The 14,684-nt window shown below is 41.1% G+C and overlaps 2 protein-coding genes across 2 annotated transcripts; both read left to right on the forward strand.

The window, feature by feature from the left end:
- The first annotated feature begins 1,684 nt into the window (after nt 1–1,684).
- On the forward strand, nt 1,685–8,523 carry LOC147142539 (N-acylethanolamine-hydrolyzing acid amidase-like). The gene is made up of 11 exons (XM_086041017.1): nt 1,685–1,947; nt 4,150–4,317; nt 5,250–5,373; nt 6,219–6,309; nt 6,383–6,474; nt 6,652–6,824; nt 6,912–6,974; nt 7,309–7,375; nt 7,876–7,904; nt 8,050–8,119; nt 8,242–8,523. Exons 1-11 carry the CDS (start codon nt 1,769–1,771, stop codon nt 8,299–8,301), a joined length of 1,116 nt encoding a protein of 371 aa, XP_085897143.1. The 5' UTR covers nt 1,685–1,768; the 3' UTR covers nt 8,302–8,523.
- Nucleotides 8,524–8,618: 95 nt separating this feature from the next.
- On the forward strand, nt 8,619–14,435 carry arl8bb (ADP-ribosylation factor-like 8Bb). Its single transcript, XM_086041018.1, has 7 exons — nt 8,619–8,936; nt 9,551–9,631; nt 10,803–10,876; nt 11,507–11,600; nt 11,675–11,742; nt 12,723–12,793; nt 12,882–14,435. The coding sequence occupies exons 1-7, from the start codon at nt 8,619–8,621 to the stop codon at nt 12,929–12,931; spliced, it is 756 nt and encodes a 251-aa protein (XP_085897144.1). The 3' UTR covers nt 12,932–14,435.
- Nucleotides 14,436–14,684: the final 249 nt, after the last annotated feature.

Consider the following 14,684-nt stretch of genomic DNA (forward strand, 5'->3'; position numbering starts at 1 on the left):
CCCTGTGGAATCTACTGCCTGTTGGTGTGCGTGTTGTAGCCAGCCACCCTGACAGCTCTCTATAACACATGCTTACATAACACTTACGTAACCCGTCAAGTAGGCAAGCGGCTGTAAACCAGTAGCATGTCTTAGATTACAAGACGTAAACAGATCGAATTATGAAAGATGTCAAATGAAGTATGTCTTGGCAGAAATGCTCGGTAAAACTTGCACTTATGGATGAGTTTGCTTTTTCAGCATAAGTATTAACATTAGAAGACCGAAAGAAAATGATGCTGCACTCCATGCTATTGGTTAAGAACAGAAGATAAATTTACGTTTTATGTAAATATCAATGTCATTACACATATCTCATCCATTTACTTACTTTGAAATGCCACTTGTCCAGATGGGTTGCATGCCATTAAATAACTATCCCATTTGTGAATGTAAATTACTGTGACGAAAAAGACAATGGCTGTAGGAATAGTGCTCATGCATTTGACTTTATTGTGTTTTTTTTAAATGTTGATTTTAAAAATTGGCACGAGCAGCCCTTTATCTAATTATCCTGTTGCTGCAGTTGTTTCAGCAATAGTGTGTGGCACACGTTGAAGATTTCCACCTTATATCCTTGTAAAACTTTATCCTGTTTTGTAATTTGAAAGGCATATTAATTGAATATTACCAACTAAATAAATTAAGCGTTCGTCTCCATTTCCAACACACCGTTTTATACACGCAAAACCTGGACGACTAGCCTCACCTAGTGGTAGTTTAGTGTATATCAGCTTGTAGGCCCTCATTTGCACAGAACTGGTGGTCCTCGGTTTACGACAGTAAATTTTGGACCCTCAATACGCAAGGAGTCAAAAGAAGCTCAGGTGTTGTTGTTGTTGTTGTTGTTGTTGTTGTTGCTGTTGTTTGTATTTTTATTTAAGGCTTGGTGTTTCTAACTTCCACACACGTTCAGTAAATATGACATTTCGAGGTTACGAACGTACGGCGTGCAACTAGATCTATAGCGGCGTAAGGATACAATACATCGTGCATTCGCAATTTCGTATTGAGAGGTGAGTTGAGTTGGTGTTAATTGGTGGTTGCTTAACTAAACACATCAAGTAATTTCAGTTAGTCTCTCAACTGGCCGTATTTTTGACTTTGTGACAAAAAAAAAATGTTATTATTGTCATTTGGAGGGGGAATGTGTGTGTTGGCGTTTGCGTCACTTTTCAAGACTTTTCAAAGGTTTCCAGACAAAGTTTTAAAAGTAGACACATTTGTTGCTAGGTCCTTTTGACGGAAACGTTGCTAAGGTAGTCTGATCTGAAAAGCTGTGAAACTTTTTTTTTTTTTTAAGCTGTGAAATCTAGTTACAAAATGGCTTTTGCATCATTGCGGTCAAACCGTCATGCGCGTTCCGCTCGCTTCCAATAACCACGTTATTAACCGGTAACATTCAATTTTCGTACAATACAACAATTCTTGTTTCGAAATAACCCAGTCCAAACTTTAATCACGGGTTATTAACTGGTTACATTCAATTTACTTGCAATACAACACAACAGTTCTCGTTTCGAAACAACCCAGTCCGGCCGTGGCTGGGTTAGGGCAACTTTCACTTTTAGGCTTGATTCTTAACCGAAGCTTTAATTGTGAAAAACTTGGAGCGGAAGTACTGATTCCCTCCCCCTCACGGAGAAAACAAATATTGAAAGCGCTTGTGTTCCATCCAGGTTAAGGCATGTAAACGCGGCGTTCACGAAGTACGTCCGCCTCAGACACGATGCTGTTGCTGGGCCGTGTTGCGGTGCTGCTGGGCGGACTGGTGGTGTCGTGCAGTTCGGACTTCGCCCCGACCCCAATCAACATTAATCTGGATGAAGATCCCCAAGTGAGATGGTTGCCGGTTCTCAATCGATTTGACCCAGACTTCCTCAAGACAGTTGCACAAGAGATCGTGGAGTAAGGCAAACAGACTGCATGCTATATTGCACAACTTGCATTACTTGCTTTCAATGAAAATATCATACGATAGCTTTATTATTGTTATTGTTATTATTATTATTATTATTATTATTATTAGTAGTAGTAGTAGTAGTAGTAGTAGTAGTAGTAGTAGTAGTAGTAGTAGTAGTAGTAGTAGTACTACTTGAGGCCGTGGGTCTCTGTGATGGCGGCACTCCCTGTGGCCTGTGGGCTGTCATTGCCCTCAGCGTGAACGAACCCCCCTTGGGTACCCTTTCCTCATATGGTTCCTCTGTGCCTTGTCATGTCTTTTTTTAACAACGTTTATCAGGTTGTGTGCTTTGTGTGTATGTGTGTGGGGTGTGTGTGTGTGTAGGCGCGAGTGCTGATGTACTGGCGGATATATATCTTTGGGTTTGTTGGGAGGGAGGGCGGGAGCGGGTCTTCCTTTTTATGTTGTGTTTTGGACATTTTTACTGGACAGCACTTTGAGTTGCATTCTTTTTGTATGAAAAGTGCTATATAAATAAATTTGATTTGATTTGATTTGATTTAGTACTACTAGTAGTAGTTGTACTACTACTACTACTACTACTACCACTACTACGAATACTAATAATAGTAGTAGTAGTAGTAGTAGTAGCACTACTACTACTACTACTACCACTACTACGAATACTAATAATAGTAGTAGTTGTAGTAGTAGTAGCTAGTTTTTGCAATCTTTACAACGTTTTTCAAAATGAGTCCGTCAATACATGTCCACAAATTGTGTACTGTAAGTACACTTAGTGTTGTGGGTGTGGCCCCACTGACATGGAAAAAAAAAAAACACTATGCGGATAAAGTTTTATTTCCAGAAAATTCATATAATTTCATAATAAAAAGCCATACATCTTATAGAGGAAGCCATTGATTGATTAGATTTAGAATATTAAAGGGACAGTGTGTAGAATGTTTTGACTTTTCAATGCTTATTCATTCTAAAAACCAACTATTAATTTCAGCTATATGCAAAAAAAGATGTTCACATCAACATACATTATGTGGATATACATATATATATATATATATATATATATATATATATATATATATATATATATATATATATAATTATAGGTCTAGTATTACATAGTCCCTATATTAGATAGGGCACGCCTCCCCTACAGGAGGCTGCCATGTCATGCCGTCGTCTTTCTGCGACGGATACCCAAAGGAGACAAACTTAGCAAACGTATTTACTCAGCATCAAACAGATGCAATGCACTGATTTCATCACTTGAGGGAATTCTAAGTTGTGTGTGATCACATTTTGCTTGCACCTCTGCTGATGAAATCGGTGTTAGGCTTGTGACATGCGGTCTCTCTGAGGCACTGAAGTGCACATTTCACAATGCCCACACTTCAAGCTTAGATCGTTGCATTCTATTAGTTTACCACTAGATGGCACTAAATTCTCCACAATGTGCCTTGAAGAGAGCAAAGTTGTATACATTCATTCCTGCATTATCTCTACAGCTTCTCCTCACAGCCTTTGGGCAGTAGGCGGGGGACACCCTGAATTGGTTGCCAGCCAATTGCAGGGCACACAGCCAATTGCAGGGCACACAGAGACAAACAAACAACCGCACTCACAATCACACCTAGGGCAATTTAGAGTGTCCAAGCAACTTACCATGCATGTTTTTGGAATGTGGGAGGAAACCCGAGTACCCGGAGGAAACCCACGCAGGCACGGGTAGAACATGCAAACTCCACACAGGGAGGCCGGAACCCACAACCTCTGAACTGTGAGGCGGACTAGCTAACCAGTTGACCACCGTGCCGCCCAAGTTGTATACAGTATTTTTGAGAAAATAATGTGTATAAAGCGTAAATTAAACTCATTGTGCTATGAGCATAAAGCCAAGTTGTGTATTTTAGAAAAGATTGTATATTTTTGAGAAAAAAGTCTATATTTTAGTTAAGTCATTGTACTATGAGAATTTAATCATATATTTTGAGGAAAAGAAGTAGTGTATTTTTGAGCTTGAAGTCATGAAATGAAAATATACAGTTATGTTCTTTATTTTTGTAGTGCCCTGTTTTTTTGTTTGAGGGAGGGCTAAATGACAACAATTGCCATCAACAGGAACCATTTTCCTCTTGATGTTATGGTTGTGTTAACATTTTTTCAAATTTTCTTTTTCTTTCCAGTGCAACTATTCCAAAATGGGTTGAGAACTTTCTCAGATCTGTGATAAAGGTCTCGGAGCACTTCATTCTTCCTAAGCCTTACGGTGAAGAGCTCTCTGGCATGTCCGCATACTTTGGCAAGAACCTCTCCGATGTCATCATGCTCAACTTTGCCTACGAATTAACTTCGTATGTATTCTTTGCAATGTACAGAGGTGGGCCCTTTACCCTTTTTTGCCGGTCCGTCCTCCGTCCCCGACCTGGGTACCCTTCCATCCTCGTCCCTCCGTCATTAGTCATAAAAATTATTGTCCTCCGACCCTGTCCGTCCTCGTCCTATTAAAGCGCCCTCCGCCGCTGCCGCCCCCCCCCCCCCCCCCCCAAAAAGCGCCCGTGCATGACATTATTTCAAGCTCATTAGCTGGCGGCTGGGAGTACCGTTGAGTGGATTGAATTGTTTACAACTGTTAAGACAGCTTTTTATCTGCCAGCAACCATCGTCCGATGTGATGATGATGATGATGATGATGATGATGATGCGGCGCAAGCCAGGCAACATGAGGCGAATATTTAAGATTGCATAATAACTCAATGATATTGTGTTTTGTTGCTCGTTTTCACTTTTAATGCGTTATTTTGCATAAAAAAGAATTATTGCAAAATAAGGCAATGCTATTTTAGGAGGAGAACGAATGTCTTCCTCATCCGGGTCATAGCTTTCAGTGTTTTTTATTCCCTCGTCAGTGAAATGGGGGTGTCCACTAGAGGGCAGTCTATGCCTGCTGTGAGAACAATAATGCAGGGAGGGAACACACACGAAAAAGAGCACTCCATTGTTGCAAGGCAGTCTTGCTTTAAAAGATCCCAACACAACAACAATGTCAGCCGAGATTTGACATGGTTATCGACGAATAGAGGGACGGACGAAAACCTACCTTGCTCCTTGCTTAGTCCGTCCTTTTCTTCTCCTACGTCCGACCGTCCACATAATCCGGGACGGACGGATGGACCGTTCGAATGCCCAGCTCTGGTAATGCATATGTTCATATTATGTGTCATAAAATGTCAACGTATTTGTATCCTCATAATACTGTAGCTAAGTCAATATTTTGCACTTCCAGGTTCTGCACGAGCATTGTGGCTCAGGACAAAGATGGAAATGTGTACCATGGCAGGAATCTTGACTTCCCGCACCCTGTTCTGAGGAATGTTACTGTCAATGTGAACTTCTGGAAGAATGGAAAGGTAAAGCAAGTCATACTTGTATAAGATGTCATTTAAAATCATTGCACTGACCTATAACAGTCCAATCAGTGTCGAGAACGTAACTTTCACGTCACAAGCAGGCGTCGCACGAGCAGACACGCCGTCAAGCAACGAAAACATTTCAGACAAAACCAACAGACACACGCACAGCGATCCGTGAAATAAAACAATGTGGGGGGCCATGTCACTGCGTCTGTGGGACCGCAAGGTACACAATGCTGTTTTGTTTTTTATTTATTTAAAAAAATATATTTTTCAAACTCGCCTGTTCCCGTTTTCGTGCATAAACCAACGCAATAAAGGTATTATTTTCACGCCATCTTTATGGCATATTGGAGGAACTACGTAGTGGTGAGTCGAGGAGTTTTGTGAAAACAAAAATAGGGCTTTGTGTCATCTATAGGCAAGTATAAACCAGTGGTTTACAAAATTCACGGCAGGACTTTTTCTCTGAATTTTGGGGGTTCTCACCCAAAGTTAGCTGAGAAAGGCTGCAGCTCACCTCTGACCCTATAGATGACGAGCAAAGCCCAACTGCCACCATCAGAACATTTACACAAACAGTGAATACAAAAAATCAGATGGGTCACCTCTTATATTCTTTTATTATTATTATTAATACTGTAGCTGTGCTAAGGTCTATTTTCCGTTCTGTGGTTGTCCTCCTATCTGTTTCTCTTTGCCATCAAATCCTTAACTCTCGCTCCAAATGTCACAAATTTAGACTTTCAATGCAGCAGTTCAACTCAGGCCAAACTAAGTCACTGGATGTTGCACAAATGCCAAAAGTTATCACACAACCTTTGAACCTTTGACCATTGCAGATCTCTTACACTGGAACCACCTTTGCTGGCTATGTTGGTCTGTGGACAGGACAAAGTCCATTCAAGTTCACTGTCTCCGGTAACCAGAGAGGTGAGACCACACTTCCTCCACTGGCCTAAAATGCTCAAAACATGTTGACACAACAATATTGCTTTGTGTGCAGGACCAGGCACGGATTACTGTTGGGAGGTCTGGAAGAATATGGCGTCAGCTTTCCTGTTGAAGAGAAGTCTAGTCGGCTGGCTGTTGAGAGAGGTGAGATGAGGAAAGAGCACAAGAGGAATGACGTCAACATCTGGGTTGTCGAATGCACCGAATTACAGTGTTACTCGTACCCACTGAATACATTTCAAAAAATTGGAATTTATTTCACATGTAAACTGCACATATAACAAACAAATCTTAAATGGTGATATGCGGTCTCCTGCGCAGACTCTAGGAGAGGCAGAAGACTTTCAAGATGCCGTGCTGCGCCTTTCCAGAATTCCCACCATCTCACAAGTGTATTACATTGTGGGTGGGACACGGGCAGGTGAAGGGGTCGTCATCACCAGAGACCGAGCGGGCCCCGCAGACATCTGGCCACTGGATCCACTGAGGGGAGGGTCGGTGTCGTATGAGCTCGCCACACTCGTCATCTCATGTTTGTTCGTTGGGATTACTCAACTTTTTGTTGTTTTTGTTTGCTTTAGATGGTTCAGAATCCAGACCAACTTTGACCACTGGCTTCCTACCCCAGCCAGGGATCGTCGAAAGTGAGCTGCTGGAATATGACACAGTCACACAACATACACACGATATGTAACATGTATAATCAAATAATAATAATAGTAATAATAAGAAGAAGAAGATTTACCACCTGTTTTTTTGCTGATCAAATCTCAGTTTTTTTAATTTTATGAACTTTATACTATCCTATCAACTCTATTCTGTATATGCGGAGGTGTTTTATCATGTTTGAAACGCAACCTCCTTTGATGTTATTGAATGACATGTATTGTCCTATCACCCCGCCTCCCCGAAATTTAGCAGCAACATTTTAAAACCTGAACGATACATACATTATACACTATCATCTCTTGTTTGTAGAAAAGCAGCAGAAAAAGCAATGAATGCAACTGGTCAAGAGCATATCAATATGTATTCGCTTTTTCAGGTAAGTCAGAACATCCATCCATCCATCCATCCATCATAGCCATACTGCTTGTCCTCACAAGGGTCGCGGGCGTGCTGGAGCCTATCCCAGCTCTCATCGGGCAATAGGCAGGGGACACCCCGAACTGGTCGCCAGCCAATCGCTGGGCACACAGAGACAAACATCCGCACTCACAATCACACCTAGGGGCAATTTAGAGTGTCCAATCAACCTACCATGCATGTTTTTGGAATGTGGGAGGAACCCGGCGTACACGGAGAAAACCCACGCAGGCACGGGGAGAACACGCAAACTCCACACAGGAAGGCCCGGCCGGGGCCGGGACCAAACCCACGACCTCTGAACTGTGAGGCGGACGTGCTAACCAAGGCGTCCACCGTGCCGCCCAAGTCAGAACATATCAGTCAATATTCCCAGGAAACATATGAAACTACTGGTACTACCATGTTATATTGGAAGCATTTTGAAAGAATGAAACTTGTAACATTGTCTGTCGACAGGTTTTGTCACTATTTCCGGTGTGTAATGGGTAAGCAGAACATGTGTTCATTAGTCTCTCTCTCATTTTTGTGACAATTCTTTGAGGTACCGGGGCAGGGAATGAACACCAGTTCATGTTGCCCTTTGTAAATATGTATTTACTTTCATTGTCTGCTTTTCCAATGATTTCACAGGGCTACAATTCATACAACAACAATGAGTGCAGCAACCCCTGAGAAGTACACCACACTTATCAGACCGATGGTATGTACAATAGATGACATTATTTTCCATTCTTTCCTTCATCTTGTTCATTTCTTTTTACAATAACAAGTGTCAATGCACCATCCACTAAACCACACTTTCCCCTTTGGATCTCCAACAAGGGCTGCCACATGACTCAGGGACCTGAAGTACTTCCACTGGTTAATGAAGTGGAACCGTGATTTTAAATGTGTCTGACTGGAATGGATGAGCATTTTTTTTTAATGCCATTTGTAACTGCAAGTTAAAGAAACTGTCTCCTCTGTGATCATCTGTGCACACCGCAGCTATGAATGTGGTCATGTCAACATTTTTATTCCCAATAGCAGAAATCAACAACACTGACCTGATACGGATGTAAACAATGTGCTTAATTATATGAGGAAATACAGATGAAAGAACAATTTTTGTTATGCTGTGTTACTGTTGTTATTAATTACCAACATGTTCATCTGACAAGGGGCGATTCTAGGATCATCAGAATCAGAAGGAAGTGTCAATGCAAAAAAAAAAAAAAAGTTCAGGCGGCCTTCTTTGGAAGCCAGAATTTCCCATTTTAAAGCATTACCTGAATGCAACTGCAGATCACATGACGCGCCCGAGCAGCTTCCTGCTTCCGGTGTGGATTGCTACTAACCTACAACTCACGTCCGATCAGAAAGTCGTCGCGATTTTGACCAGTTTATCATCCAAGATGCTGGCCCTCATCAACAGGCTTTTGGATTGGTTCAGGTCCCTATTTTGGAAAGAAGAGATGGAACTGACGCTTGTGGGACTTCAGTATTCCGGGAAGACCACGTTCGTCAATGTGATTGCTGTAAGTCGCTAACAAACAAGCTCTGTACAGTGTGGGCCCAAGGATGTGAAAACGTTGCAAGGCAAATGTGTGGGATGTAATTTGAAGGTTAACATAGTGAAATATCTTTCGTCCCATTTTCTAAAAAAAAAAAACGACTCGACTGCAAACGGGGCGCAATATTGGTTTACACCCACGTCGAGTGCGCTTGTCTGTTGACGAAGTTGACAGTGTGACTGGGCACTTCTTGAAATAGTCACGTGGATGTAACTGCTGGTTTTGTCATACTGTATGACCAACGAATGTCGACATCATCCAGGATCACTGGATGACATTGTATTGCTCTGAGAAATCTTTGTGTAAGCGATTTTTTGCAACATCCGAAGCAAGCAGTTGAAGTCTTTCTTCTGCATACACAGCGAAGTGTTGTTCGGTACTGACTTGCCGTCTCATTTCCATACAATGCACATCAACGTACACCCAACCTAGTAAATAAACACAACATAATGCACAATAAACCAACAGCAATATTCACTAACGAGTATACATATAAATATCACTGATAATATTTGAGATCATTTTGTGCTTTCTTTTCACTTGATGCTGACAAGCCCTCTATTGTTCTGCATTAACAGTCAGGCCAGTTCAGTGAAGACATGATTCCTACAGTTGGATTCAACATGCGGAAAGTCACTAAAGGCAACGTGACAATAAAGGTAAGTATGTGAACTAGGCTAGCAGGATGTTTTTGTGTCCTGATGTGCTAATGTCACGTGACTGCGTGATGGATTCCCCGCGGTTGCCAATTTTTTCAAGGTCCTTTTCCGCGTATTTTGTTGAATGAACAAGCAATGAAATCATCCCTATGACAATAAACGATATCAGATCAATTATACCTTATAGCCGGGTTTTGTCGCGGGCCACATCATAGTTAGGGTGTCCCTCGTAGGGCCGTTACAACTGTGAGCACATAGAAATGTATGATCGACTTATATTATCATATATACACAACAGATTGATGGATAACTAGTGTTGAAATCAGAAGCCAGTAAATAGTTTGTTCAACTACTCTTTAAGATATTTTAAAGGAATGATTGGTAACAAATGTTTGCAATATCTCATATGTTGTGATAAAAGTGAAGACCATTTGAAAGAAACATGTCAAGTCAACACACATGATTTGCCCTCGCGGGCCACATAAAATGATGTCGCGGGCCGGATCTGGCCCCCGGGCCTTGAGTTTGGCACCTGTGCATTATAGTATACTAAGATAAAGGCAAATGATATTAAGATAAATGCGGTTTATTTATTGACTACAATTCCAGGTCTAAATTTACAAATTAATTTGACGTGTCGTCTAAGCACAACAACAGCCTTCTGCCACACAAGTGCGGCATCAACATATTGAGTGTATGCTATACTGTAAAACTGTAAGAAATCCAAGACACAAAAGCGCAGATTACAGCAGTAATGCAAATAAATCTGTGGCTTTACCATTTCAACATATCCAAATTTTAGTGTTTCACGAACCCTGATGTGTAAACAAGAGGACTGCACATCTTAAACACTGAATTTATCATCGATAAAGAAAACATACCTGTAGAAAAAATGAAACGTAGCGATTTCCAGTCAGTAACATCACACATGCTCAGATATAGGACGCAGCAATTAAACGATAGTCATTCTTTTCCAACCGCAATTATACTTAATATCAAAAAAGGAGTTCCTGTATGTTTATTTTGTATTTTAGGCTTTTAATTACTTCACAGAAACAGTATTTCTTAATTTGAGCAAGGAAAACCCCTCATACAGTCTGGACCCCTTTAAGGTAGCAAATGAAGTTCATTTTATTTTTCTAAATGTTGTTGAAAAAAAATGTCTCCTCAGATATGGGACATAGGCGGACAGCCCCGCTTCCGAAGCATGTGGGAACGCTACTGTAGAGGAGTCAATGCTATTGTGTAAGTGTGTGGAGTCAGCATGTCTGATTTCCTTTTTTTTTTTTTTTTCCTTTTTTTTTTTTTTAAGCCAGACATAAAATTGAACAAGGTGCCTTTGGAGGTGAGTTACAAAAAGTGCCAGAAAACAAGAAATGTTCTTGTTCTTACTGATTAGTAGTTTGCAGCTTTTGTTGGGATCATTTTAGTTTTCTTCATGATGTCTTCTGTGAGCAGCAGGCCTTGATACTTTTACCCGTGCCCTTCGGATGTTGTCGCCATTGTCCACATGCTTGTTTAGAACCTTAATGTTTCTGTCACCAACTGCTGCTCAAAGGAACCAAACCTGTTTGTTGGCTCTAGATTTAAATAACTGGAAATAAACACCGAACTATTAATCTCATTTTATAATATTTTTTTTTTAGCATCAAACCAAAATATTTTTAGTTGACTGCATAAATTAAGGAAATTACCTCAGTGTTTGTATACTTTTGGAGGGAAGTGTACATTTTTAACCTTTATCTTGGTAAGACAGTTCATTTGCTGCATTTTATGTGCCTAAATGGAAGAAAAAAAAAAAACGACCACAGAAGAAATGAAACTACTATCTCAAAGTACGACTGTTTTTTATTTTATTTTATTTTATGTATACAGGTACATGGTGGATGCCGCAGATCAAGATAAGATCGAAGCATCCCGAAATGAACTCCACAACTTGTTGGACAAACCACAACTTCAAGGGATTCCGGTAAGTCGGTGTGAAAAATCCTTTCAGTTGTTGACGTGAGAGATTAATCAGCTTTTGCCATCTTTGTTCTTCAGGTTCTAGTGCTCGGCAACAAACGAGACCTTGCCAACGCGCTGGATGAGAAGCAGCTGATTGAAAAGATGTGAGGCACCCTCTTAACACACCTTATCGCTCAAATCACAGTTTGGTTGTACTCCGCATATCAGATGTAAAAACACTGTTAGCTATTAAGTTTTGTGTGTTATGTAAACTTTAGTTACACATGCGCGGGATGTATTAACAATGTGTCCATAGTTGTAAAATGCGTTGGTGTAGCTCTGCATTGCATCAAGCTAATTAAAAAAAAAAAATGCTGATTGAATATCTCACTGATAGTCACTCAAAACTGATCATTTCTACGTTTTGCATGATACAGGTTTTGTATTGGAGCTCATTAGATTATTCATGAATAATACATGGAATTAGATTCTTGTGGGACCGAACCCAGCCATGAATAGCGAAACTCCACGAGTATTTGAAGCCAAATACAAAGTGTCGGGAATTGCCTATAGAAGCCAAAAGGCGAGAAAAAGCCGCTTAACTCACTTCAACATCATTCCAAGGAATCAAGATGCCACAAGATTGTGGAAAAGCACTAGTTTTGTCTTATTGAAGCTCTTCAATTCACTTCTCCGTAGCACCAAGATGTCAGAAGACTGCACTAAAGATGTACTTCTTTTGCTTTGGCCTAAGCATAAAAACATATGAGAATCATGGGAAATGTTGTCTTACTAGTGCATACCAATAAACAGAGCTGTGCACTTTACCCTTTTATGCCGGTCCGTCCTCCATCCTGCGTCCGCGTCCCTCTGTCCTCCGACCTTGTCCGTCATCGTCCTTTAAAAGCGATTCCGTCCTTACATTCCGTCGGTAGAGGAATTTTTCAGAGAATAACAAAAAATCATTTCCCACAAAAATCTGTAAAGTTGAATTTGCAACGGTTCACTGTAGTGATGTTTTTCTAGGGAGGATTATTTTTTAAAAATTTTTTTTAGTAAAAATAAATCTTTGCATGTTAAAAGTGCCACAGAAACATCTTGTCGTCAGCTTGAGGATTTCATATTGACTACTTGCCCTCAACAGGAACCTGTCGGCCATTCAGGATCGGGAAATCTGCTGCTACTCGGTATCCTGCAAGGAGAAAGACAACATAGGTACGTCATGCCGTTGAGTGACTTTCATGTGCGTGTCATATTGGATGCTTGGTGACGATGCCGACGGCGACGCCCGTCCCCACTGCAGATATCACGTTGCAGTGGCTCATCCAGCACTCAAAGTCACGGAGAAGCTGAAAGTGAAACGCAGCTGCGGCCTGAGCCCCGAACACTTCTGAATCGTCCACAGTCATCCCTCCAACTGCCTCTGTGAAGTACTTCAGCTCTCTCTACCTACTCCCGCCGCACGCCCCACCCGCACCACCAGTCACTACTACCGTCGCTGTGTAGTCTATGTACAGCACTATTAGAGCAACTCTTTTTTGGAGTCCTGAAACGTTTTCAGTGCTAGAAGGTGGATTGTTCATGCCCATCACGCCTTACTGCCCCGTCCTTGTGGACATTTTCCTCCACACGGGAGTCAAATGAAATGGCAACGTTTTGTTCTCATAATTCCCCTAATAGCGTCACAAATTACAATTTGTTTGGTGTTTACAGTGCGATTGTGGTTTTTAACAATGTTTGCCAAATGGGGATTGCGCTAATGCCTGCAATCACCAACAAACTCTTAGCAATGTAGCCGTAATTTGCGCCAGGCATGGAATTACCTAATTTGCTACAAGGCTCGAATTCAAGTTTGTACAAAGATGAGTAGAAGGTAAAATGATGAGCGCTTGCTGCTGTCAAAGGCAGAAAAAGGCCTGCAGAGTTTTAAGTGCCTTTTGGCTGAGTGAGAGCTCCAATTAGACAGTCATTGCCCAAGGCTACATATAACACACTATTATGAAATCATTACAGACCTACATAAATGACTTGGTTACGTAACAACCATCTCCCGCGACTCTTTTTGTATGCTAACCACCTTATAACCTCAGTGGGAAGACGTCGCAGCATTAAGTTAACGCCACATGATGCAAACAAATTGAGAACATGTCACATTTCGGTCGGTTGATGGGTTTGAACGGCTCTTGCCTTTTGCGCATCTTTAAATGGGAGGGACGACTAACAGGTCTTTTAAAAATATCGTAGAGGTAACGTGGGTGTGCCCAAGTAGCTGGTTTTATAACCCCGATTTTGTTTACGATCAATCAGTAAGTCACACCGAGAGCAAAAGCGTTAGACGATCGTTTTGGGCCTTGATGTCTGTCAATGTCGCTAAAGACTGATTTGATTCTCATTTCATTTCCATTCAGTGGCAAGACAGTTTTCTCCCTTTTAGCAAAGTGACGCTTTAATCATGTACTGTCTATGAATCTGCTCCATGCTAGCTGGTTGGTTACTATCTCCAATGATGGCCTGGGTGGCGTTTGTTCATATAGTCATCTTGTCTGTGCATTCATCCCACGCTCCTTGTCGTCATATTGTCCTGTGTCTATTGGTGATGAGTAGAATACTAATTATCAAGTGTTGTGACCGCAGCAGATGTGAAGGGCTGTGAAGTCGGGTGGCCAAGCAAACTGGATGAATAAAAAGCTTGTGTAATATTATAGCAATTTGTATGTGCATGTGCTAATATTATTCACATTCAATTGCAGACTTTGTAAATAAGAAGTTGGCATTTTTAATCCAACAAATGCTCCTGTCGATGTCATGCATTCTTTCCATGTGATTGCTAATAATAAATTTGTTTTGTTTTTTTTAAGTCTCTCCACGAGTTTGTCTGGTCTCGCCACTAGGTGACAGCAGAGGACTATGTTGTGCTTGGCCTCTGCACAATACTTAGAGCCACAAGTTTGATTGTGTTGTAGCTGAAGTTGCTACAACAGTGCGTTTGTTATGGCGTTTACTGCATTGCACCAAATTTTGTGTAAAATGTGAAATTGTGTCTATTGAATTAGTATCACCAGGCTGTAAATCTCCATCTCAGTTGGATAGTGTGTTACAAGGGTAA

The sequence above is a fragment of the Filicampus tigris genome, chromosome 9, assembly GCF_054856515.1.
Source record: "Filicampus tigris isolate MCC_2025a chromosome 9, RoL_Ftig_1.0, whole genome shotgun sequence".
NCBI classification, from domain to species: Eukaryota; Metazoa; Chordata; class Actinopteri; order Syngnathiformes; family Syngnathidae; genus Filicampus; species Filicampus tigris.

What these genes read in the sequence shown, in the direction of transcription:
- arl8bb (XM_086041018.1), top strand. Translation starts at nt 8,619, where the DNA reads ATGCAAAAAAAAAAAAAAAGTTCAGGCGGCCTTCTTTGGAAGCCAGAA. An exon ending in CACAACTTCAAGGGATTCCG is followed by an intron (nt 11,601 to 11,674) that starts GTAAGTCGGTGT and finishes TTTGTTCTTCAG; the next exon opens with GTTCTAGTGCTCGGCAACAA. An exon ending in CAAGGAGAAAGACAACATAG is followed by an intron (nt 12,794 to 12,881) that starts GTACGTCATGCC and finishes TCCCCACTGCAG; the next exon opens with ATATCACGTTGCAGTGGCTC.
- LOC147142539 (XM_086041017.1), top strand. Translation starts at nt 1,769, where the DNA reads ATGCTGTTGCTGGGCCGTGTTGCGGTGCTGCTGGGCGGACTGGTGGTG. An exon ending in ATATGTATTCGCTTTTTCAG is followed by an intron (nt 7,376 to 7,875) that starts GTAAGTCAGAAC and finishes GTCTGTCGACAG; the next exon opens with GTTTTGTCACTATTTCCGGT. An exon ending in CCACACTTATCAGACCGATG is followed by an intron (nt 8,120 to 8,241) that starts GTATGTACAATA and finishes ATCTCCAACAAG; the next exon opens with GGCTGCCACATGACTCAGGG.